Source organism: Conger conger, chromosome 3 (genome assembly GCF_963514075.1).
Source record: "Conger conger chromosome 3, fConCon1.1, whole genome shotgun sequence".
Lineage (NCBI taxonomy): Eukaryota > Metazoa > Chordata > Actinopteri > Anguilliformes > Congridae > Conger > Conger conger.
The window spans coordinates 37,734,698-37,761,329 of NC_083762.1; the positions used below are offsets into that span (position 1 = coordinate 37,734,698).

Below are 26,632 nucleotides of genomic sequence, written 5' to 3' on the forward strand. Positions count from 1 at the left end.
TTACTGTATTTCACTGTGCCACAGTATCAATAAAATTGATTCTCAACAAGTAAGATTTTTGTCCACTTGCAAGGGGTCTTTACTTATTACAGTGTGAAATATTGTACTGCAGAAAGAGAGGCTGATTTGAAGTTACTGTAACAAATGTTCTTCCAGGGTGCACTGTCATAATAACAATATATCTAACCATTTTGACTGTCATTTTGATGGCTCTGACTAATTCAGTGAAACAATGATTTCATTTTGAAACATCCTATCCTATCAACTTTGCCCCCTTGTTGTAGAGTCGTCAAAGTCCCAAATGATTGTTGCTTTCATATTTAAACAATCCAAAACACCGCAAAATGGTGATGCCGGATTGTTAAGCAAGGGATATGGGATATGCTACCAAATGCTACCAAATATTAAGTGTCATTTACTGTCATTTACTTAAAAACTCTCTGTTCCAATAAAAAGTGCCAAAAGCCCCATAGTCCGAGCTAATTTTTTAGACTTCTACTGCTGTAGCCTATCCACTTAGAGTTAGGATGCATTGTGTGTTCAGAGATGCTCTTCTGTATACCACTGTTGTTATGTGTGGTTATTTGTATTACTGTCACCTTCCTGTCAGCTTTGACCAGTCTGGCCATTCTCCTCTGACGTCTCTCATTAACAAGCCATTTCTGTCTGCAGAACTGCTGCTCACTGGATTATTATTTTTTGCGTCACTCTTTGCAAACTCTAGAGACTAGTGTGCATGAAAATACCAGGAGATCAGCATTTTTCTGAGATACTCAAACCAACCTGTCTGCCACCAACAATCATTCCATGGTCAAAGTCACTTCGATCAGATTTTTTCCCCCATTCTGATGGTTGATGTGAACATTAACTGAATTGTATGCATTGCTACACAATTGGCTGATTAGATAATCACATGAATAAATAGGTGTAATAAAGTAAAAATGTTCATAATAAAAGTGCTCGGTGAGTGTATATTCCAATATTGTACTTTTGTAAATAGTTTTATGTTCGGTTTTGAGTAAATAGGTATTGAGATATTTATATTCATAGGACTAATACAAAATATTAGGGGGGCAAAGTGGAAAGGGTCCAAGAATGTCTAAAAACCTGACGGGTTGTAGAGCTTTCTCCCACAGAGCCCTCCCCTTCAAAAATGTATAAGGGAGTCAGGCACGGTCTCAATATTTGAATCTTGATTAAAAATGTACCTTTATGATCAGGATTATAATCAGTTATAGTCTGGAGACAGAGTGGAAGAAGCCTGTAGACAGAGTATTGTGGGCTGGCATCCTTTTCTTACCGTGTCACCTGTCATAAGTGGGTTCCATTGTCTCCCTCTCATGACTGCGTGGGTTCTCCATCCCTGTCCTCTTCGGTATGCGGCCATAGATTAGATTAGATTTGTAATCCCAAATAGTGTCCCTGTTACTTTATTGCAGTCCCTGTTGCTCTATTGCACTTGCCTAACTGCCTTTCTCAATTTTCCCTCTCCATTCCGGCAGCAGGGCTCTTGATCCTGATAGGGGTAGCCTGTAGCCTAGTGGCTAAGGTACGTGACTGAGATCTGGAAGGTCGGTGGTTCAAGCGTCTGTGTAGTCGCAATAAGACCCATGTATCTATTGGGCCCTTGAGCAAGGGCCTTAACCCCACATTGGTCCTGCTTAGGTTAATCAACTGTAAGTTGCTTTGGATAAAAGTGTCAGGTAGATAATTGTGATGTACCGTAACTGTAATGTAATGGCCACACATCCCGAGAATGCTGTCATCTGGACTCCCCCACCGCTGCTGTCCAGATTCCCTTCCATGTGCCACCTGTTGCTCCCCACCATAGCAACGTGGCCCCGCCCACTGTCTGAGCTGGCACCTCAGGACTGTCTGCTAGCTGCTGTCATTTCATTAATATGAACATCCAACCTCTTTTTATTTTTTCCCTAATTTCTCAATTCCTGTGTAGTTTCACTTTATTGCTTTTTCCAATTTTGACTCCATATGACTGACAACTGCAACACTCCTACAAGAAAGTATGATTTCCTCAGTGTCCAGTGATATTATTCTCTTTGATATCATTGGTCGTTCTGTAGAGATAACTGCAATATTACTGTAACAATTTTACAAGACTACTATAAGATTCCAAGGCATTACAGTGATATTTCAATATTTATTGTTTATGGCAACTATGTGGTACTGCTGCTTTCATATCACTATCACTATTATGTTTATTATCACTCCATTCTATCGTTTGTCTTGCCGTTGTACCACAGTTTTGCTTGTAATGTTCCCGTCATGAGAAAAAAAAGTTACCGATTAACCATGTTGCTCATGAAGATGGGGATGTGTCTGCCTGTGTGACGTTTAGGCTAATAAGTTTTCTGTGAAGCGTGTTGTGACAATTGTTTGTGAAATGCGATATACAAATACATGAAATCTTGTGAAGTTCTGTCATCCTTGTACTCACTGATAATTTGTTTGCAAGTATTCAAAGACTATCACCTGCATAAAGCAGTTTAAAACAATAACATTTCAGAGCAAAAAAATAAACAAGAAGATACGCAATTACCCGAAACTCATTTTATTGAACTTACAACTGAAGCCAAGTGTAAAAAATGATATTAAAATTATGCAGAGGAAAACAATCCCAATCCCACTCCTAGGAAAAAAAATATTGTAAATAAAAATTGCTATGCCAACACAACCTGATTCTGACATTGCTGACAGGACTCCCATTGTGCCATTATATTTACAGATATTATTCTGCAACGTGCAAATGTGAATTGTGACTCATCTGTCAGTGCATGAATTATATTTTTGACCATTTAAGCAAGAAATTCTGTCTATAATAGGTGTCACTACTATGTCTGAGAGCTGGGAGATTACTGGCCTCAGTTGCAGGCATTTATATTAAAATATTGTTCCATCAAAAGCAGTGAAAATGTTTTACACTGGAGAAATTCAGGCATGTAGATTACTAAAATAGTTGTGTTAGATCCTAAGAAAACTTGCACATATTTGTGTTTTTCGGAAAGTTACACAAGAAAACATCTATATTAGCACCTGTATTGTAAACAATACATTAGGTCATTGGTTTTAATGACCAGAGAGCCTTATTTGTATCACAAAATAAAAACACCTGAAACATAAATCTGAGCATTATATAAAAAGAAATAGATTTTCAAAACATACCATGGGAGTGCTAGTATTTCTTTGCATATTTGTCTCTTGAAAATGAAACCACACACCTTGTGCTCAGGTCGACATCCTTTTAACATATCCACCTGATGAAGCGCTCAAAGAAACCGGGTTTAGAAAGGTGCGAGAAGTCTGGCCCTCTGAAAATGGCCGACTGGTCCCCCAGTGCGATCTTGTTCAGCACCTCCTGGTCCACGTCGCTTCCCATGGCTATCACTGTGGGAACACCCTCCACCCTGCGCATGGAGTTGACGCCCTCGTCCAGACTGTTGCTGCCAGTGACGCCGTCCGTGATGAAGACGAAGGAGAGCTCGGCGTTGCGTCTGGCGAGCCGGTTTTCCCCTCTGGTCACGATGTTGTTGACCGCGTACATGATGGCGGGGCCCACGCTGGAGGCGGACTCCAGGTAGGTCATGCGTCCCAGCCTGTCGGCAATGGCCGAGAGGTTGAAGGAGAGGGGGAAGGCCACTCGGTGCTCGATCTCGTTGCCGTACTGGAGCAGCGCCACGCGGGCATACATCTCGTCGGTGTTGCTCTGCGCCAGCATCAGGCGGTGCACCACGTTCTCCACAAACTCGCGGGCGCGACGGAAATTCTCAACGCCCAGCCGCTCGGAGCCGTCCAGCAGGAAGACCAGGTCCACAGGGCGGTGGACACAGCCGGCCACAGCTGGCTCTGAGGGCACAAGGAAATTCACCACATCAAGCAAAATCCGTTCAGCAACATAAGTATAGTGTTGAATATTTCAACCCTTTCCCTTTTATTTTATCCATTCATAGAACACATACATAGTGTAACACCAATCAGTTTCACAACATTTATTGAAGTACTGGCATTAAATAGACAAGAGATTTAAGGATTAAATTGGTTCATCATTCATCAACATTTATTTACACAGCCAAATCAAATGATACAAATCCTCCCTCATAAATTTGATAAATCCCCTGGGGCTAAATACTTATTGCAGTCATGGACATTAAAAATAACACAAACTTAACTGTTTGTCTGTAATTACAAACTCATTTGATAGCACACATTCAGTATTTTATTATCTATCATAATCAGCAAGACATATTTACTCTGATTTGATGATTTTCATATATTAATCCCTTAAAGTGCAAGATGACAAAAATAATGTTTTGTAACACTTTAGAATCTAATCATACATGCATGGAAATCATTGCAATTTTTTTTGGACCAAAATTTAACAGAAACTGTCATTTATTAGGAGGAATCCATTACAACAAACATAATACGCCAAGAGCAATTCTCAAGTGCTACCTGAATATTTTATACATGAAAATAAATCCTCTCGTGTTACCCAGAGCTACTCACAGAATAGCATAAGGAAACTGACCCCATGAGACCAAATCCACTGCATTGATCCAGTTTTTTCTACTGCTCCTTCTCTTCTATAAAACATTGACACCTCAGGATATTAAAAGTATGTGCAAAAAAGCAAAACTTTCCCGTGTGGCTTTGACAAACCAGTGCTCCATAGTCCAGCCACTGTTTAAATGATGGAATATTATGCTTAAAAGAGGTTATTTGCAACTTTTTACCACATGCATATCAAAACCTAATATACACGAATAAAAAGTTTTGATTCACAGCTACATTTTCACTGGAATCAGAATCACTGTACAGAATTTAGGTGTTGAAATATGCTATTCCCAATGTTATATTCCCATAGTATTTATGAAACCCTCCAATCACTGGGAACTATCGGCCTATGTATCATATAATGTATCATGTATAATAACCAGTACCTGTGCTGCAAGCCTTAGAAAGCGAAATATAATTGCTCCTTCTGAAAGACACGGCTGTTTTTATTTTGAAAGATTGAGATACTATGAGATTTCAAGCCTGTTTGGTTACATTAAATGTATAGAGCACTTGAAAGATTTGAAACGTTAAGCTCCAGAGATATGTTGGTGCGCTTCACCACGGATTGAGAGAAGAGCCATTTTCATTCGTAGCTAGGGCTTTGCGGGGCTAACACAACCCCAGGGCCTTGTTAGGATCCCCCATGATGTCGCCGTACACCACTCTGAATGAGTCAATGAATAGGTCTGTCCACTGCTGCCTCTCCTGTCCGATAGCAAACTTGGCTCGCTGCGCGGTGTAGGCCAGTGTGGCTACGGCCTTTCCGTAGATTTCGGGGAGCTGCTCATCCTTCAGGGAGTTGAGCAAGTTTGACACGCCTGGGATAGAGCTGGGGACAGGCGTGTTGATGCCCTCCTCTGCCAGGGCTTCAAACAAGGGGTACCCATTCCAAGGGGCCTCCACATCTGCAAGCGAGCGTTAAAAAAGTCGTTTAAAGTCTACTAGCGACCGGCTCTGTCCACTGAGTGCAGTGCAGGCTGACTACATGTAAGCCTGCAGCTGTATCAATCAGCAGCTCAGTGCAGTGTAAGCCAACCCAGAAATACTGTGAGAATGTAGCGCTAGTGGAACAGAGAACTGATAAACATGAGGCAGCAGTTTGAGGAACAGTGTGCTGATGTCATGTTTTTAGTAAAAACATTTGCTTTTACTTTGAGGATGCGAAGATTGATGATTACCATTAATCAGGCCCAATTGTGGCCATGTGCCACTCTAATGAAGAACTTTCCACTATGATTTTTGAACGGGGAGATATATCTCATGGAAAATTCAGAGAATGCAAAAAATTACTTTCTGTGCAATTTGAACAGACCGTCTCCTTTATGCCTTTCCGATTATTATATATTATATATTATTCTTTATGAGACAGTACTTTTCTTAGAGACATTTCTGGTGTACGGTAACGGTTAGGTCAAACAACAAATTACTAAGTTTTTCCATTTTGGGTTTTACTCAGCAAACTGCCTCTCTGATGTATGTTGGTATTTATATTCTGTTCAACAGAGCCACATCCCAGTGGATCAGCTCACCAGTATGCATATTTATCCAGATGTTTGTGCTTGTGATGCAATACAAGATGCCATAATGCTTACTCTTAGTCAAAGTACAAAGGGAAGCAATGCCAGGCGCAGGGATTAGAAATGGTTCAGGGGACAAAAACAATAAACAAAAATGTAAGTTCAAACAAAAACGAAATCACTGTTCTGGAGACAAAATGCTATATTAAGAGTATGTAAACCGGTTAATAACGCCATATTTTGTTCCAGTAGTTTTCTCCTTGCAAAAACCCAGGCAACCCCAACCCCAGTCCAATCCATTAAATGTAATGCCCTTAGGCACCGTAAATGGAAACTTCACTTTGGGGAAATCAAGGGTTTTGGATTTCTGCCCAAAAACCCTTCCCTGGGCTAGCAGACAGGTGAAACCGGGTGATTCCAGAAGTTGGACCTAGGAAGGATGTAATTTTCCCACAGACAATTTGTCTAATATGATTTTTCTAAAAACAACTAATTGAAACTTCTATCCCATCAAGTGTTCTCAAATTAACTCATAGCTAGCGAGAACAAAAAAAAACAACCTCCATATTATCCTCATTTTGACAAAGGTACAAGCGTGGAGTAATCTACATTTTTTCTCATCAACAAACTATACGTCCCCTCAGCAGAGTATACTTTACACACATTTATGTCACTGTTGCCACTGTCAGTAATCGCTACCTGGCCTGTCAATCTTTCAAACTTTTCAATAGCCAAAATATCAATAACATATGATAGTTGACAAACACTTTTTGTACATACAGAGGGGTCCAAAAGTCTGAGACCACTAGTGAAAATGCTTCTATTTAGCATTATTTTCTAATTTAATACAAATGTTTTCATTAGATGTACATGAATTTCAGAATTTCTTGGTATTTGGCATGAAATTTGTGCAAAACCAGATGATCCATGTTTATCCCAGCATTATTTGACAATGTTCCAAAGGGCATCTTGTGATGTTAGTGAATGCTTGGCTTTTGTCAGTCTTCAAGTGTCCCTATAAATACTCAATGGGGTCGAGGTCAGGTGATTGTGGATTGTGCAGCACTCCTTGCTCTTCTTTGGTCTTCAAGTAGTTCTTACAAGTTACTAACTTTGAAGTAACTTTAATTTGTCAAAATCCTAAAACCTTCGGGTTATTTCCACAATTGCATGAAAAATAAGTCCCAGATTGTCAATGTGGTCTCAGACTTTTGGACCCCACTGTATATGCCTACAGAAATATAAAAATACTTTTTTCTGTATATAGCAGACTGTTACAAAATGTAAATGATGCAGGGTTATCAAACGCGGTATTGCTTCAGGCTACTGTATATGGAAATGGAGTTGCTTATTGTACCCTGACAAAAAGGCAAATGTATAAAATTGAAAGAATGGCATGGTTGGAGAGAGAGGAACTGAATGTTCAGTGTGGGCTTGTTTACTGACAACTTTCACAGTTTTGTTGCACTTTCCTTGTTTATCCGCCATTGTGACATCATCGTGAGAACATTATTAACCGGTTTTTATATTTCATCCTATATTTAGTTTAATTAATTTATGTGATCTGAACGCTGGTAAGATAAATTGTATTATACCATTTTTGGTAACTAAATCCTGGCTCGTTCCTAATCCCAGGCCATGACTGCAGTCTTGTAAAGAGATTGCTGCAATCTACCATAACTCACATCAGATGTTTTTTGTTCAGCATAATACAAAGGTACACCAATTTATTATATTTTAAAGATTTTATGAACTGTCAGTGATTCATGGCTCAGTAACGAATAAGCTTTATTCAGAACGCCATGCAACCAAAAATGCTTATGATGCAGATGATCTTGCAATTCAGACTATAATAATTTTCTTGTAAGGCAACCTCCATATTGCTATGTAGCACAAACTTTTGATGAAGGTACAACATCATTGGAGTTTAAAGATAACTTAAAGATATTATATATATATAATTTCAAACCATTTAATTTTCTAAACATATTTTCCATTAACAATTAATTTATAGTATTTAGACGTAAGACAGACTAAGATGGTATGGCTGATATATTCAGGGAAATTACTGAATATGTAAATCATTTGATTGTTTATGTATGACTAAACTTGTAACACTACCTAAATAATAATGACACTGTTAGTGAGTTAGATTCAAAGAAAGCCTAATTGCCTGTAAGGAAAGCCACAGATACTCCCTGTTTCACTACCACAACCACAATTACTGTTAGATGGCAAACAGCACTATGGTCCATGATTAAATTATTGAAAACATTGTCACAATCCGCAGTTCACCATATTTATATGTCCCACATAATCTGATATTTTCATAATAATAGAATACTCACACCTCCAGTTTACTCCCAGGTACAACCAAGTTCTTATTTAGGCTATTCTTCTTTTTAAACTACATATTTGAATACCTTATGGAGAGGTGAATAAAGCTTGGTTCAGTATGAAAACTTAATGTAATGGGGATGTCATAAGAATTCTCAAGTAGTCTGTACTTGTATGTTGGCATAAGCTGGCTTCTGGCTTTATGTGAAGCCTAACAGCCATACATTAAGAATGCACTGCAATGCAGTCACATTTCCCCAACCAATCAAAGCTGTATCAGATCACATTCACTTGGATGGAATGATCTGTGATTTTTCCAGTGATTGCAATGTTTGGAGATACTGAATTTTGAGCATAAGCCTGAAAATAGTGAAAGAACCAACATTATACTGTACGTATTTTCTTGAATGGGGTGAACCAGAGATACCTTTCTGGAAACACTGTAAAATTATTTTACTATCTAGTATTTACCGTTTTACACACAATCACTAAATCTTGAATTTCTTTCCGGGCCTTTTTTTTCCATTAGCATCTTATTTTCAAATGAATCAATACCATCAATTTTAAAGTGAATAGAAATAATGCTTTTTGATGCTTTTTTGAGTTAACATAGCTAGCCTGCTATCGTGTTAACTATGTGCATCCATATTATAATGCACAGTGAGTCATACAAACCACTTTCAAATTAATGTGTGAATGCATGAATTCCATCAACACATTAAGTCTTACCGGTCTTGCAAGGGAGGTCAGGACACACTATCACAGGGTCTAGAATATAAGAAAGAAATATTGTAATGACATTTATTCAGTCAGCATAACTATCAGTAGTATTGTTCTATGCCTTATTTCATCCCAGAAATCATTGACTAGTTAGTTAACAAATTATCCATTGCTGCTATCAGTATGATTAAAGGTACAATAGGTAAGATTTTTGTGTTAAAACATTGTTACCATTGTAAATCCCTTCCTATCATTGAAAAAAGCTCACTGACATTTTGACTCACCCTCTGCCTGTGTTATAGTCCTTAAATTTTGGTTTCAAAATTGAGTTGACAGGCCGGCACCAAAACATTGTAGCTGTACAATAATTCAAGCTCACTCAAAATTGGTTCTAATTGCCACAGTCAATGGTGTTTCAACGTCAGCGTGTTCACAGAGAAGGGGAGGGATAAACAGTGTTGTGGTTTGAGTGTGTTTGTTGCTGCAATTCCTCTCTTGACTGTTAGAAATTACCTATTTTACCTTTAAGAAAGTTAAGTACTGAGCCAACAAACAAAATATATTCAGTGACTCCACTGGACTTGAGTCTGACTGGCTACCTCTAGATCTTGTTGAATTAATTAGCATGAATAGTAGATTAGTCTATTCAGAATATATCTGTCACTATAACACTTTACTCAATGCCTACAACCCTTTTATAATTTGAATATATTTAAGCAATTAGCCAGGTTTCCCAAATTGTCTCAACTGAGATTTTTTCAGGAATAACATTTTTACTTTAAAATATCCAGAGAGAAGTGCTGTGTGCAACTGATTAAGTTGGCAGAGTAAAAATCACTTCCCCTCCACTGAAATGGTAGAGAGCAGAGAGTTTTGTTAGCCCCAGTTCAAAGGCCTCTCCCTTAGACAACAGCTCACCAGGGCAGAGCACGTGCTCGATCTTGTCAATAAACTCCTCGGCCACCAGATCGGCGAAGCGACGCATGGGCAAGACGCGGTCGTCCTTCTGGCAGACGATGGAATTGAGGCTCTCCCTCTCGCTCTCCTGTTGCAGCATGTCGCCGATGCCGATTGCGCTTACGTCGATGGAGTCGTCGTTGCAGAGGTACGTGAGCAATTTGTCGTCGTCGCGTGGGTCGAAGCGACCGTCTGTGATTACCACCACGGTCACTTTAGACTTGGAGCGACGGCTGTCCCGGATGAGGTTGTCATAGGCAAACTTCAGAGCAGATGGGGTCCAGGTTCCTCCTGCGATCCACTCCAGTTTCTTCACAGCGTCTTTGAAGGCAGCCAGAGAGTCGATCCTTGAGTCGTTGAGCCTGATGGCCTGGAAGGTTCCGCTGTGACTGTACTGCACCACACCCACACGTGTACCTGCCAGGAGTACATATATATGTACTTAATATACAACCGAATACATACTCTATGTAAAACAGACTCTTTACATACTGGATGCTACAGTACATAAACTCTAATATATAGTAGACATACTATAACTTTTTCCCAATTAGTGGTTTCATGCGTTGTGTGTTGTAAGAGATGCTCTTATACATATCACTGTTGTAATACACGGTTACTTCCTGTCAACTTCGACCAGTCTGGCCCTTCTCCTCCTGTTTTTCAAACCATTCTCTACAAACTCTAGAGAATGTTGTGAGTGAAAATCCCAGGAGATCAGCAGTTTCTGAGATGCTCAAACAACCCTGTCTGACACCAACAATCATTCCACGGTCAAACTCACTTAGATCACATTTAGAACTCACTTAGAACCTCTTGACCATGTCTGCATGCATTTATGCATTTAGTTGCTACCACATGATTGGCTGATTAAATATGTTAATTGCATTGACAAGCTGGTGTACAGGTCTACCTAATAAAGTGGTCACTGAGTGTATATGTCCCTCTCCTCTGTCCTCATCTTCCTCGACCTGTCGGCCACCTTCGATACAGTCAACCATGAGATTCTGCTCTCATCGCTGTCTGGGATGGGTGTCACAGGGTCTGCACTCGCTTGGTTTTCCTCCTACCTCTCTGGTCGCTCCTACCAGGTGACTTGGAGGGGCTCAGTCTCTGACCCTCACCCCCTACAAACTGGAGTCCAGCAGGGCTCAGTTCTTGGTCCTCTCCTCTTCTCGTTATACACCATGTCTCTTGGTTCTGTTATCTCTTCCCATTGCTTTTCTTATCACTCTTACGCCGATGACACCCAACTGTTTATTTCCTTCCCCCCCCGATACCCAAGTCACCACACAGATCTCTGCCTGCTTGGCTGATATCTCTGCGTGGAGAGAACTGTTGAGGACTTTGTAGTTTCCTCCTCCCGTACAGCAAAGAATCTTGGGGTGACTCTTGATAACTGCCTCACCCTGGCTCCACAAGTATCCTCCACTGCCAGAACCCGCAGGTTCTTTCTGTGCAATATACGCCGTATCCGTCATCTCCTGACGGAGAAAGCCACCCAGCTCCTAGTCCAGGCGCTCGTCATTTCCCGCCTGGATTACTGCAACTCCCTCCTAGCCGGTCTCCCAGCGTGTTGCATCAAGCCCCTCCAGCTGGTCCAGAATGCTGCAGCCCGCCTGATCACCAGTCAGCCCAGGTCGGCTCATGTCACCAAAACACACCATTTCAAACTCTACCTTAGTCCTCCCTCCTGATTTCCCCCGCCCCCCTTTCTGATATCCCTATCCTCCTTGTCTAACCCCCAAAAAAAAAAAAAAATTGCACTTATGATGACTGTATGTTTAGAAGAGCATTTCATGTGTATTTTCCTAGTTACGGATGCTTTGACTTGTGGAAGAACCTATGCACTTGTAAATCGCTTTGGATTAAAAGCGTCTGCCAAATGACTAAAATGTAAATGTAAATGTTAACCTGTTTCAGAACTGGGGTCCTTTGCCATGGAGCCCATCCGGTTGATGGTGCTGATGATGAAGTTCTTCTCCAGAGTGAAGTTTGTCAGACCCACACTCTCAGAGCTGTCAATCACAAAGACGATGTCCAAAGCGCCACAGCGCTTCTCACAGTCTGAGAGGAGAAACAGCAATATTACTCAGCTTAGAATGAGTAGTTTCAAAAATATTACCACTTACCATGCACACTATAATAGCTACTCTTTTTAAACATGAATGTTTGTTGAACAATATTTGGCACTCACCGCAGCAACCACATGTTTCTCTGATGTAGTTCATCACATCACATTCCTAAAAAAAGGTCATTTGCATCTGATTACCATGATATGTTTAAAAACTTTGATGTTACTATGGTTTCGCTTAGGGGCTTAACTTACAGTGAGGCCAGGGTCACCTTCTGGTCCAGGACCACCCTGAAAAAGACCAGGCACTAATAAAAGAGAGGTTGTGTTTTCAACCTGCTCAGGGCACTTTATATGAAATGCATGGCACAGTACTATGATATGCTTTGTTGTACTGTATGTTTAGCAATTAGAATATGTCTGAAATGTAATGTCAATAGACTCCTGTTCTTTGTTTGGTTTATCTGTGGTACTCACCTCTCCTGCTGGATCTCCTCTGGGGCCTCTTAGTCCAGGCTCACCTGCAGGTCCCGGCTCACCCTGAAACACAGAAACAGGGCAGACTCACATCTACTCTCTAAATCACTGACATATTTCATTAATTCTTGGATTTATGGTTGTTTTGATTTTCTCTGAGTGTGGTGTAGTCACTCACTGGTTCGCCAGAAACTCCTTTGAGGCCAGGGTCTCCTTTCTGCCCACAGTCACCCCTGCTACCTCGTGGTCCAGGAATCCCTTTACCCCCCCGGTCTCCCTACAGGGACCGACATAGGAGTCAGACATCCAGACACAAAGATCTGTCAAAGCTGCAGAGATACAGTCCTTGCTATCTCTCTTTTGATAAAGACCTACATATGTCTCATCTGCTACATGGTTCAGATAATCAGCATACCAAGGTCCTGACTTCATTAGAAATCTTAGTAAGGCATATTACTGTACCGTGGGTCCTCTTGGTCCTGGATAGCTGAATCCACTTCTTCCTTTATCACCCTTAGAGAAATACAACATTACTCAATAATCAATATATTCCAGGTTTAGCTGACATGACATAACTGGCAGAGGAACATTTCTATGTTTCAAAAAGCACTTTTCCCCTGATTGATAATAATAATAATTTGTTATTTAGCTAACACTTTTATCCAAAGCAACTTATGGTTGATTAGACTAAGCAGGGGACAAATCCCCCTGAAGCAATGTGGGGTTAAGGACCATCCTCAGGGGCCCAACAGCGGTGCGGATCTTATCGTGGGAACACCGGAGCTTGAACCATCAACTTTCCGGGTCCCAGTCATGCACCTTAGCCAGTAGGCCACACGCTGTTGTAGGAACCACAACTCCCACGATCCCACAGGACAATTCCGCAACGTCCACCCAGCATGACGTCTATCTTGGTTCAGCCAATCCCATAATGGCGGGAGCAATAAACTTTCCCGTATAAGAGCAAGACATGTTCTCGGGATCTCTCTCTTTTTCCTCTTCTTCTTTCTCTTCTTCCACCCTTCCTCGATGCACCCTTTTTGGCCATTTGCTTCAGCTCATCTGCTCCGAGACTCCGAGACTTTGTGGCCTATAGCGAGGGGAAACTGGTGTACTCGGAGCGCTACATCAGTTTACCCCTGCAAAGTTCACCAAGGAACAACATCAATGAACTTTGAGACGGGAACGCCCCAGCTTTGCGCACCTCTCCAGGACACGCATTCACAGCACCATCGCGGCTCCTATAAGGACAGCACGTCTTTTGGATCCAATGCGTATGGACTCAGTAAGAGAACAAACATTCAGGCATAGCCAGTGTTTAGTTTAGTCTTGACTGATATTGTGAATCTGTGTTCTATATTTGCCGTCTTACTGTTTGAATGTATTTTGGTTAGCCATATATATATACCTGAATTGATTCACCGTCTTTCGTGTATGTAATTAGAGTAAAACTACGCAAGTAGTCTCTTCTCACAGCTAACTCTATCACTGACACGCCCAATTTACCTTTCCTTTGTCCAAGGGACACCACACACACACACACACACACACACCCTACTAACTTCCCCTACTAACTTCCCGTTAGTTTATCTGTTATGTTTTTGTACGTTTGTTTAATAAATATATTTTATTAAACCCGGTGTCTGTTTTGGCGTCACATAGACCGGAGAGCCGAGTTAAAGCAGTCTTTCAAAGAACTTCCAACCTTCAAGTTATCGGTATGTTTAATCATTAATATTGGTTATTTTAATTATTAATTAAAATACTACATTTGTGGTTAGATATTTCTGATGACAGTAATTTTATGAGACTGATTACTTTTGCAGTTATACTGCTACATAACATTAATTGGCGCTCCGGTTTCGTAGAGAGTAAAATCCCTACGTTATTTGGCAGCCCGTGCGAGGACCCTACATAATTTGGTGCCCTGTGCGAAGGACCCTACACTGTTTTACTCTTCAGGCTATAGGCATTATTAACTCATTTGCCTCCGTCGATCAGGTTTAAGGGTCCTTTAGCTCATCTTACCTGGGGCCCAGGTGGGCCAGGTTCCCCTCTTTGTCCAGCATCACCAGCGTCTCCACGAGAACCCTGTATGACAGGATGACACAGGTATTAGTCTCAAATTCCAGAGGCTCAATCTCTTGAAAGCTGAAAAAACAGAAGAGGAGGAGGGCTACGGCGTTCAAGTCAAAAGTATAATGGAAGGTGCTCTTTGGTCCAAAACATGGGGAAACCATCCAGTTAAAAGAGCAAAAGAAGTGGATCCAAGGCACTCTTCCAATGAAGTAAAAAACAGCTTTATTATAAAAGGCTAGTTCATAGTTGAACACTAAAAAATGCCAACATGTTTCGGCCAAATAGTGGCCTTCATCAGGGCAGACATGAAAAGAGAAACCAACAACACTACTGCCATTTATATTCTATGGCTGTGCAAACTATCTATTTTGTTTGATACTTGATACAATGTTTTGTTTTGATACATTTGACACAAATCTGATTCTACAGTGGAGCAGTGGTAAGCAACATAGCTGTGACATGGTACCAATGGGCTCCACACTACGTTGCGACTACCTCCCACAGACAGAGAGCAACAGAGCATCATGTTGGCCCTATGTTGCTTTTCTCAGAGTGCTGTCTGGGTAGTTAACACATGTTGTTATGCAGCTATGATTGCTGCTGTTTGTTTTAAAATTTGTACATAAGTACAAGATAGTTACAAGAATGGCACATTAACCAATGTTGGTGGTTGTGTAATCCAAACGGATTTCAGCATGAAAAGGTGTCTATGTATAAGCGGTTTGACCAACGAATCTCAAGGATGACATTCAATCTTTTGATGAACGCTCATTTTCATTTGCAAGCACTTCCTACTTTTATTTGCAATATCTCAATAAAGGGAGCAAAGTACACTTTATTGAGATACAGAACATTATTTACTCTCCCCCGAAGCATGTGATGTCACCAGATGCTTCTTTTTTCGACTGGCAGTCCACAAGTCAAGCTTTCTCAGACATGAGTTGGAGGAAGACACTGTAGCAGCAGTCCGCAGTTGCCTAATCGACCAGCGGGTGTTGCCAGAGAGTAATGAGACATGGCCGACTGAATCCACACTAATTCTGAGCGAAGTTTCCGCTAATTTTGTGCTGCCTTGTGGGGCTACCAGTTACAGACGGCACCAAATCACACATTTTAGTGAGAAATCACGTCAACAGCAAGACTTTGCCTGCTGAGATGTATTTTATAACGTGACTCTTTTTTGTGTCCTTGGCTAAAATGCTTGTTGTAATATTACTATTCGGTAGATGCATTCATTGTATATTAGCTTTGGGTTATCCAAGCTCAAGAGATGAGAGATGAAATCATACTTACGTTTTTCCCTGGCTCCCCCGGTACTCCAGGAGGACCACGTGGTCCTGGCAGCCCGTTGTCTCCCTACAAACAGCACGCAACAATGTAGGAAATTCTACACAGTGACACAGAAAACACTCAAGCCATTATAAAGAAACTTCAACGCTCTCACTATTCTATACATTATAAAAAAGCTTAAAAAACATTATTTACTAATAGGATAGTGTTGTTCAGAACTTATTCATCCTTTCCTTTCCAATTTGTTTGGAATCATTAAAACAATTACTCCTATGGTTTGGCTGGCCACTTCTTTCACAGAATATTGTAGAATTGTGGTAATACTGGAAGGCTTTGTGGCGGTTACCTTAAATCTCCCCAGAGCTGAATTAACTGCATTAACCAACTCAATATAACTGTACCATGACCACACACTGTGTGGTATACTGCTTACCTTGGCCCCTGTACCTCCAACTACACCAGGAGGTCCCCTCTGGCCCTCAGACCCTGCTTCACCCTATAACACACATTCATCAGGGTGATCAGTGTCAACTGGTTCTCTCAGCAATGTGCATCATACCTGTATACCAGCCACTGTAAACAAAATGGCATTTGAACTTAAAGTTAGTGTCCGGACTGCCTTAAAATTTTAAGTTAAGTGAACTTGAGATGACAAGTTGTGTACTAGGATTACTGTAAACAACTTGCCTTCTCAAAATATTAAGCTAGCACAGACACTAACTTTTTGTTGAAGCAATATGGTTTTTTTTACAGTGCGTGCATCTGTGTCATGTAAATGCCTGTGTGCCATTCCTGTATACCTGCACACATCATATATTGCTGTTCAAACATGAGAGCATGTATAATTGTTTCTGTCTCGAAATGACAAAAAACTTGTTCACCGTGTTGCACATGTACCTATATTTGTGTACATCACACACGCAAGTCAGTGTGTCATACACAGCGTATCTGGGGTAACAATTTCCAATTAAATTCAAAGAGTACATGTAGTATTATGTTACATTACATTACATTACAAAGCATTTAGCTCTTATCCAGAGCAACGTACAATGAAGTGCAGATCAAACACATCAAATCATTATGCTATGATTTGTGCAGGTAAGGTAAGGTTTGATTATCTTTACAGATTATATTTAGCAGTGTATATCCGTGAATATAGATTAATTTAATAAAATGTATGTTGGACAATCTTTAAAGATAAAATACTTTTCAATTGTATCTGTGAACCCATGGGTTACCTTATCTCCATTTGCACCATTTGGCCCCTGCTTTCCCTTTGGTCCAAAGTTACCTGGTCTCCCCTAAGAAGACAGAAGCCTTTTACATAAGACAAACATACTGACACAAATCAACAAGCTCCAATAAATTGTCAGAAAAGTCATGTTCAGTTCATGTTGAAAGATAGTCATACAGGTTCGCCTTTTGGTCCAGGTCCTCCGTTTTCACCCTGTAAGAAAGCAGTGAAGACACATAGGAATATGAAGAAAGCAAACAATCAGTGGTCTAATTTAAACACTTAGAATATGAGTAATATTCTCATTTCAGAAGTAGAGTGAAGTAATATTTTAACTATTCATAGAATATGAGTAAACAATCATTGCTATTATGGTAGAACCCTGTGTACATGAACTTATGGACTGGTAACCTGAATGGCATATGATTCTATGGATAAAAACCATGGTTCTAAAAGCTAATTAAATAACAATGGCTACAGTAATATACATACATGCTTCCAAAAGTGTTTGAATGTTTGAGCTTATGTATTTTGACATAAGCTCAAACATTTGAGAGCGCTGAATTCATTATTTCCCAATGTATTCAAATCTCAGAGGTTCTTCTGTATTCACAAAAAAACTATTAATGTAAAATGCTTCCTTACTGCGGGGCCCTTTTGTCCAGGTGTTCCAGGTGACCCAGCACCTCCTCTTTCCCCCTAAAATGCAGGAACATGTCATTGTTTAACACTGTAGGATATTATGTTCTGAATGCTTCTGTAATTGATGTAGCACAGGTACATTCTGCATTCCACATGTTTGTTTTAACACGTGTTGCATTTTGTTGCAGCTATCTTGGCTAGGACTGTCACCACCTCATTGGCTGGAGGACAATTGCTTGACATTAGTAGTAGCTGTGAAGCTAAGCTTTTAATGGTAAATGGTAAATGGTAAATGGTATAAATGGTAGACTAACCAATTAGTTTGCCTGACACTGTTCTGAAAAAGTGGAACAGCGCTAAAAAGGAAGATATCTGCCTCCCTAAGCTAGTAGTTTAATTCACAGGTGACGTTACCCATTACCTTTATTTAACAGAGTGTCCTATCCAGAGCGATTTACAATGCAACAATGTACAAAAGAGTACCAAAGTCTGACGTCAAAACCATGCCCCCTGGATCATAAAGAAATGTTCCCAATCAAAAGTCCCATTGACTTTTTAAAAATAAAAAACTGTATTTCAAAATTTATAAAAAATGAGTCTGGGCTTTCTGTCAGGGAGGTGGCTCTGCATTGTTTATGTTATATTTCATACAATTCTGCATTAATGAAGCATTAATGAAAACTATACTACCTGCCAGGAGATCACTGTCCCCAAAGCTCAGATTGGCTTTGGAGATGCAGTGTGACGCACGTGAAGCGTAGAAAATGTAGGCGATTTGTAGGCGTGCTTGTATTTTCGGTGTCTTTGGATAAATTACAACTTTTCCAGCGTCAGTTTATGCTTGGTAACAATATGAGTAAAATGCCTGGACTCATTATTTTTTGGAACACAGTTCTTATATTAAGTGATTTAAAACAAGTCAATGGGATTCAACATCAGTGTGTTGACAGAGAAGGGGGAGGGATAAACATTGTTGTGGTTTGATGGTGTTTGTCGCTGGAATTCCTCTCGACAGTAACCAAGAACCAAAGTACAAATTCTAAATGCATGCCCATGTATTCATTAGCCTATACAGTAGTTCACAATGAAGGGTACAGGTTTAGTGCTTTTATAATATTTAACAAAGAGTTAGCTAGAAATCAGCTGAATTGCGTATGTTTTTCTAAAACAGTTTGACTTGCCAATTAAGATGATGCTTTGTTTTGCCAGAAACATTGTATGATAAAACATTTTATATTGTAGTGGCTAATGTTATATCCTAAGCTAAGCCTACGTTGAGCGTTATGGAATTTTGTTCACAAGCAACTTTGTTAATTCAGGAACGATCATATACCGTTAATCTATAAATTACCTGGTTATATCTTGACCGTGCACAGTAGTATACATCTCACTTCATAAAACGTGTATATTTATGAAATAACTATTTTGATATCGAATTAATACAAGAAGTAAGCTAGTTAAGTTACTGTACAAACATTATCCTTTATAAGCAAGCGATGAAGGCAAGCAAAAACCGTGTAGCCTTCTGGAATCGTGCGTAATCCAGCCATTTAACTAAATAAATTAATATATGAACATGAAATAAATGATTTACCATTAGATCATCCTAGATCTGTATTGAGAATAGTTCCTAGCAGTAGACCAAACCGAACTGTGGCAAGTAATAGCTTTGCTGCTCCCGTGTGGCAGACACATACGAACCATAGTCCTCACCCACCCCATTTCATCGGGTGGGGGGCAATTAAGGTTAAATAACATCAATGGATAGTTCAGTTCAGTTCAGTTCAGTTCAGTTCAGTTCAGTTCAGTTCATTCTTTGTCCCAAACGGGCAATTTGTTTGCAGCAGGACTACACACATACCACACAACAATAGGCATAACACAATACAGACAGACAGACAGATTCTGCACAAGAAGCATAATAAATAGTTCAGTTGTAATAAATATTGGCAGTGCATTAAAAACTGAGTCATTTAAAATCAAGATACAGTTTCAATAAATATAAGGTAGATATAAAAAGAGGTAGTGGATGGGGGTAGGGGGTCACTAAATGGACAAGGCTATCTTCCTGTTGTGTGCATATGCTTCATTACCACTGTATATTGGATAACACATGGATATTAGCAGAAATTTGGATAAGAACTGGACTGTGCAACTGCATTAAAGTATTGACAAGATGGCTTAAGAATTGTGATTTTGGGAAATGCCTTTCTAGGATTAAACAACAGTCCAACCCTATGTGAATCAATTCTAATACTGCACATTTTCTAAAAATGTTTTCTCTGTGGCTGTGTAGGATCTGCTTGGAACAGAATCTGTTTCTTCAGTTATTAACAAATCTTCTAGCTCACTTGACTGAAAGAAAGACATCACATCATTTGTTCCTGCGATATGATTCGTTACCTTAGGTCCAGCTTGTCCAGGCGGGCCAGGGGGGCCAGATCTCCCAGGGCGACCAGGATCTCCCTGAAATGGGTCAAATGTAATATTGATAATTGGGGAAGTGTCTTTATTGTATGAATAAGGCAATGAATCATTCACAATAAGAAGACACGAAAAATAAATACTGCAGACATGGCAATGCCTAGATAGATTTGCTGAATATAATGCAATTGAGTAATTACCTTCTCTCCAGGTTTTCCAGGCAGTGCTCCTTCACCCACATCTCCCGGATAGCCATCAGGTCCCTTTGGAAGGGAAAAGCCACATTGAAAGAGAATAATATTCCTGATCCTTATATCATTTGCGTCATATGTAACTATATACAGCCTTGCACCCTATTGAACTTCAGCAGTCTGAATAGAGAACAGGGACAACATTGTTACTTGTCCACCTGTATTTACTTTATGTATACTTTATTGCTATCAGATGTACTATTGTAGCATAAAATTACACTATTTTTGGGGTATTTTACATACCTTATCACCCGGATCACCTTTACAGCCTGGAGCTCCGATACGTCCAATTTTACCCTGAAATGTAACAAGGAAAATAGTCAACAAAATACATCTGTATTTGACAAAAAGCTATGACTTGTGTCTGTATGTGAAACAGGGTTACCTTTTGTCCATCAGTTCCATTTCGTCCTGCCAGCCCGGCCACACCCTAATGATAAAGTAAATGTATAGATACCCTCCTGTTATTCAAAAACATAACATCAATATACTGTATGTATTTTGCTTTGATTTACAAACAACAATACATTACCTTTTTTCCTTCAGATCCAATTTCACCCTATTAATAAAACGTAGATGAGTCAAAATACAAATCTGGAATACTAATACCATATTAATTCAAACAACATGCATTCAACAATTTTCCTCACATACAGCTATGCCTTTATGTGCGTATCTGCGGCTTCAAATGAATATTAGCAGCAGGAATTAGCAACCATTTCACCGTTGTTAAAGTTGTTCAAAATATTGCTTACCTTTTCACCTTTAAAGCCTGGTTCACCCTAAATTAAGACAGAAACAAGCAATTACTTTGAGAACAATTGCAGAAACAGTGAAATTATAAAACATACAAACACTGAAAGAGGGAAACAAAAACAATGAAATAAAAGAACAGTTCATCAGAAGCAGAGGAGCATACAAACTGTAAACCAACGTTCAGGGGTCTTGGTATACCTGAAAATTAGACTTACTTTTGAACCAGGATGACCAATGGGACCTTCAATTCCAGGATCTCCCTGTAAAACAAGTCATGAGCAATAATTATTACTTAACTATAATGTCTCAGATAGACAAAAGAATAATACAGTATTTTGTGTTAATTTGATGCTTGAAAGTTCACCAAGAAGAGTGAGAAATTAATTAAGAGTTAAGAACAGAAAATAATGCTGTGATTTGTACATGATTGCAGACAGTTTGTGTTTAAGAGTCCTTGGCTCTTGGCATACCTGCCGTCCACGTTCACCTTTGGGGCCAGGACCTCCGTTGTCACCTTTTGCCCCCTGGAAGTCACATCCATACAAAATTAGTACTAGCACTTGCAGCTACATTCAATATATGTAAGAAGAAGAAGCTCTTTTTCTCAAAGCCATGACTCACCTTGTGCCCCCTGTGGCCTTTTGGGCCAGGTGGACCAACGGTTTCTAAACACGTCAGCTTGTAACACTGCAGTCAATTGGTGAGAATGTGAGAGTTAATTAGTGTCAGACAGGCAAGAATAATAATATATCATAATTGTTTCTGTATCACTGATGTTGCATAATTTCAAAAAACATGTTGACATTTTATTGTGTGCAGTCCATCTGGTTGAAGTGGACTTTGCACATAATACAATGGGCATAAAGACCCAAAACAATACAAACATTATTTAGCAGAGATTAAGCCCCCCCCCCCACCCCACCCACCCACATATCCATGGAAACTAGCCTCTCACCTCTTGATAGGCTAGATGGGTCTGTGGAGAGAAAATGAATAAGTTAGCATTTTGTACATACTGTATATTTAAATACAGATACAGTTTGAGGATGCAAATAACCTCTGGCTTGTTCAAGTGCTGTTGTTGCAGACTTACACAGGGTGGAACTAGGTTGTGTGGGTCATTTGGGGGCATGGATTTGTGAAAATGCATGGCACAATTGTATTTTAACAGATTTAAGTGATTTGAAGATTCTGGCAAGAGAAACCAGGTTTTTAGGTAAGATGCAACAATGCATCAGTAATACCAAGATGATTATGAAATAAAATATTGAAAACATTCTAGAGAACTTCACACATACATAGATGTTACATCTCTAGCCATATCCATTGTATATCCATTGTCCATTTAAATATCCATAATAAAGACCACTGTAAATAAATAGGCATGCTATATTAATGTGTATACACACTCATATCCCTAAGGGAATCTCACACACAGACTCATACAGACTGAAATCCCTGGGGGAATCTAATACGCAGACTCATACAAACTCATATTCCTGAGGGAATCTTATACACAGACTTATACAGACTGAAATCCCTGGGGGAATCTTATACACAGACTCATACAAACTCATATCCCTGAGGGAATCTCACACACAGACTCACAGACCCACACAAACTCATATTCCTGAGGGAATCTAATACACAGACTCATACAAACCCATATCCCTGAGGGAATCTCACACAGACTGATATCCCTGAGGGAATCTCACACAGACTGATATCCCTGAGGGAATCTCACACAGACTGATATCCCTGAGGGTATCTAATACAGAGACTCACACAGACTCATATCCCTGAGGGAATCTAATACACAGACTCATACAGACTCATAATACTGATGGACTCTCAACTTATAGCCACAAGAGACTCTCACCATGGTTTTGATGATGCGCTCAATGGTTGAGGTCATGATCATCGGTGACGCTCCACTCAGGTCCACAGCCATGAAGGCATCACGGTAGAGGTCAGCTGGGGAGTTGGCAATCTCCCTCAGCCCTGGCTCGTATAAATTATTGGTCGCTGCCACCGCAAACACCTTTATCCCTTCGTCCCTTGCCCGCTCAGCCGACACCTTGATTCCCCCACAAGGGTTCCCAGTTACGTGGCCATCAGTAATTACAACAGCAAACCGGATGGCCTCGGGATTGTTGGTGTAGTGAATCATCTCTTGGGTCATGTTGGTAAGGGCGCAGTCAATGAAGGTGCCCTTGCCCAGGTAGCGGATTGTTTTCAGGCCCTTGATGAACTCGTCCCTGGAGCTGAGCCTGCTGAAGACCACCTGTCGCTGGGAGAAGTGCAGACCACCCAGGGACCAGGAGATTTTACCCCTAAAATCTCCCTCGCGCAGCCTGAGGGCAAACTGCTCTGTGAACTGCACGATGCTGTCAACCAGGCTGCCAGGCGGGGACTGCTGAAGTGCAATTGTCTCAGATGTGTCAATTACAAAGTACAAGTCAATTGGACACTCAGGCTTTTCTGGGGGGAAAGCAAAAGCAAAAGAGCAAATTGTCAGCTTTTTTGGTTAGAAAAGGGTTTGTAATTGCCTGAGCAGAGGGCAATGCCATTCTCTCAAAGGCAAGAATGAGGCATGTGGTGTAGTAATGTACCTGGTTTATTCATGACTGAGCGCTGTGGAATGTTAATGACCCAGTGGTATTCAAACTCTGTCCTGGGGACCCCCGTGTGGTTGGTGGTTTTTGCGATTGCAATTCCAGAATTTTAACAACCTGTAAATTTTTCTTATTGATGTTTTTCATGTATAGAGGGATTATTTACCCTTCTAAGCCACATTATGCCAGAAATAGTTATGCAGGCCATTAAGATAAAAGGCCCATGTTCACACTGTGTAATATTGCTAACAACTGCAGAAAAAGGTTAAACTGATCAAATTCAGGGGATTCAATAGACTCCTAATTAGTTTGTTGAACACATGTTCAAGTTCTTCCATCCTTTTTTCCATTTAAACACAACACAATTAACACAATGCAGGTTTGGCTCATTGTCATTTGATCTGTCTTTGAATTCTTCATTATCTACCAAATGGTTAGTTCTGTCATATTGGTCAACATGCTACCATATAGGTGTAGAAGGATGATATAACTATATATTGATATGCTTCTATCCTACATGGGTCAAGCCTCGCCAAGGTTGAGCTGTTAGGAAACAAATTAACCTCTCCCCCCACCTGTGTGGAACCATACCTTACAAATATAGATGTGGGTCCACCAGCTCATTCTCTTTTTGCCTTCTGGTGTGGCTTGTGAGACTGTGCATGCTCTTCAATATAATTTTTGTTTGTGCAGGAAAAGATAGCTCCCTTTGAGGTTCACATTGGTTCTCATTTTTCTTTAATAGGGCTAGCATTTGACAAACAAAGCAACTGTTTTCTATAGGGTGCCTTAGTCCATAATGGGTTAATGATTCAGTGGAATAAACCAAAGTCTTCACAGTTCACAATTCACAATTACTGGCACCTCTGGTTTAATACAAACCCTGGCCTGACAACACTGAGTCTTTTCTTATCATTTGTGATAAGTTCAGAGAATGCATTTGGAGGTATCTTGGACCAGTCCTCCATGCAGAACCTTCGGAATCATTTATATCCCTGGGTTTGTGCTTATGGATCCCCTTCTTCAATTCAAACAGGTTTTTGATGGGATTTAAGTCTGGAGATGTACTGTATGTTTGGAGTCATTGTCCTGCTGGACAATCTACCTATAACCAAGTCTCAGCAGAGGCAACAAGCTTTTCTGCCAGATTTCCTGTTACTTTGTTGAATTTATTGCACTATTGATCATAAAGACCACTGGAAGCAAAACATCTCCTAAACATCAATGACCTACCTCCATATTTGACAGCAGGTATGGGTGCTTCTCCTTGTATGCATTCCTCTTTTGCCGCCAAACATGCTGATGGTGTGCTGGAGCTGACTGTATATAGTGCAGCTAGCCTCCAAAGGTCTCAGCTGGCCAACCTGGATGGAAGCAAAGGCTATGGAGTTGCCACAGCTCCTCTGGTCAGGCCCACCTTTGCTATGCTGGTTGGAGCAACAACGAAAACTGGTCACGATGTGAGCCACCCCAACAAGCATTGCAGGGTGACTGGTTATCGGCTGCGTAAGGCCTAAAAGGCCTCTGCTAAGGTAGTGAGGCTTGCCTGCACCAAATCCCTCTTGCTGGAGGATTTGGAGGGTTTGCTTCAGGATTTGTCCTCCACTGCTCCCAGTTAGGCAGTAGCGGGGATTCTGGTAGTGGATATAATGCTCCATGGGGCGGATATAAACACTTGATATACACGCCAGAGTACCTGGTCTCCTTGGGTGCTCAGCAGGCTTCAATTCAAAACCAAGCCTCCCCGGGGTATTGTTCCTACCATTCTGAGGGACGAGGCAGAGCTCCAATACTCTTTCAGCTTTCAATACTCTTTCAGTATTATTGGGAAAAGGAGCAATAACACTACTGCCATTGGAGGCAATAAGATGGGGGTTTTATTCAACCTATTTCCTGATAGTAAAGAGGGACGAGATTTCCGAAAAGGTTCAACCATCGTCTGAAACATCTGGCTTCTCTGGTTCTTTCCCTGTCATGCCTCTTTTTGTCCATAAGACGTGGGGACTGGTTCACATTCCTGTTCACAGGGAGCACATTTTTATTTTCAAGGCAATGCGTACAAGCACAAGGTTCTCTCTTTTAGCCTATCCCTGGCTCCCCGTACCTTTACAAAATCTATGAATGTGGCACTTGCTCCACTCCAGCGTGAGGTACTAGCTGGACGATTGGTTGCTATGTACAGAACAGTGGGCCAGGGGCGATACAGAGGCTGTGCTGGCCTATTTCCACAAGCTGGGTTTGACCTTGAACAAGCCCCATCAGTCCTGGATGGTGGAGCTGGTAGTGATGTTGAAGGGATTCCCCTGGCGTCTCCCAGCCAGACCAGACAAGCAGTCTCAGGCATGGGGACTGCTGAGGCATCCAAACCCAGAGTTATTCAGACTGCATGTTTGGCCACTGGACGGATGCCATCCAGTGATCTTGGCCTAGGGGTAATGGCAGCTCTACAGGCAGCCACTGCCACCTTTACTAGGGTGTTGTATGTTGGTCTCTGGAGCAGGCTCTGCTGTTGGTGCCAATCCAGGGGTGAAGACTCTGTTTCGTGTGGCACCTTGGTTCTGTCCTTCCTTCAGTACCTCCTGAAGAGTGGTCTATCGGACTCAACCCTGTGGGTATATATGGCAGCTATATCTAGCCACGAGCTTGTCAATGGCCTGACGGTAGGCTCTCAGCCACTTGTCAGCTGG

The 26,632-nt window shown here is 40.8% G+C and overlaps 1 protein-coding gene across 2 annotated transcripts in view; it reads right to left on the reverse strand.

The window, feature by feature from the left end:
• Positions 1-2,553: 2,553 nt before the first annotated feature.
• LOC133124270 (collagen alpha-2(VI) chain-like) overlaps positions 2,554-26,632 on the reverse strand; it is a 32,675-nt gene continuing 8,596 nt past the window's right edge. Inside the window, exons 3-28 of one of the 2 annotated variants that reach the window (XM_061235313.1) lie at positions 23,210-23,811; positions 22,286-22,306; positions 21,952-22,017; positions 21,801-21,854; positions 21,546-21,590; positions 21,330-21,356; positions 21,107-21,133; positions 20,960-21,004; positions 20,818-20,871; positions 20,524-20,586; positions 20,303-20,365; positions 17,903-17,956; positions 17,435-17,470; positions 17,262-17,324; positions 16,457-16,519; positions 16,027-16,089; positions 14,683-14,745; positions 13,117-13,167; positions 12,833-12,931; positions 12,655-12,717; positions 12,433-12,468; positions 12,301-12,346; positions 12,018-12,170; positions 10,065-10,520; positions 9,156-9,194; positions 2,554-3,861 (exon numbers count right to left, since the gene is read on the reverse strand). In XM_061235313.1, the coding sequence (XP_061091297.1) occupies positions 3,260-3,861; positions 9,156-9,194; positions 10,065-10,520; positions 12,018-12,170; positions 12,301-12,346; positions 12,433-12,468; positions 12,655-12,717; positions 12,833-12,931; positions 13,117-13,167; positions 14,683-14,745; positions 16,027-16,089; positions 16,457-16,519; positions 17,262-17,324; positions 17,435-17,470; positions 17,903-17,956; positions 20,303-20,365; positions 20,524-20,586; positions 20,818-20,871; positions 20,960-21,004; positions 21,107-21,133; positions 21,330-21,356; positions 21,546-21,590; positions 21,801-21,854; positions 21,952-22,017; positions 22,286-22,306; positions 23,210-23,811 (2,954 nt within the window). In that variant the 3' untranslated portion in view covers positions 2,554-3,259. Of the gene's footprint in view, positions 3,862-3,989; positions 5,478-9,155; positions 9,195-10,064; positions 10,521-12,017; positions 12,171-12,300; positions 12,347-12,432; positions 12,469-12,654; positions 12,718-12,832; positions 12,932-13,116; positions 13,168-14,682; positions 14,746-16,026; positions 16,090-16,456; positions 16,520-17,261; positions 17,325-17,434; positions 17,471-17,902; positions 17,957-20,302; positions 20,366-20,523; positions 20,587-20,817; positions 20,872-20,959; positions 21,005-21,106; positions 21,134-21,329; positions 21,357-21,545; positions 21,591-21,800; positions 21,855-21,951; positions 22,018-22,285; positions 22,307-23,209; positions 23,812-26,632 lie in introns of those variants that run through there. The other variant, XM_061235314.1, reaches the window with a different exon arrangement.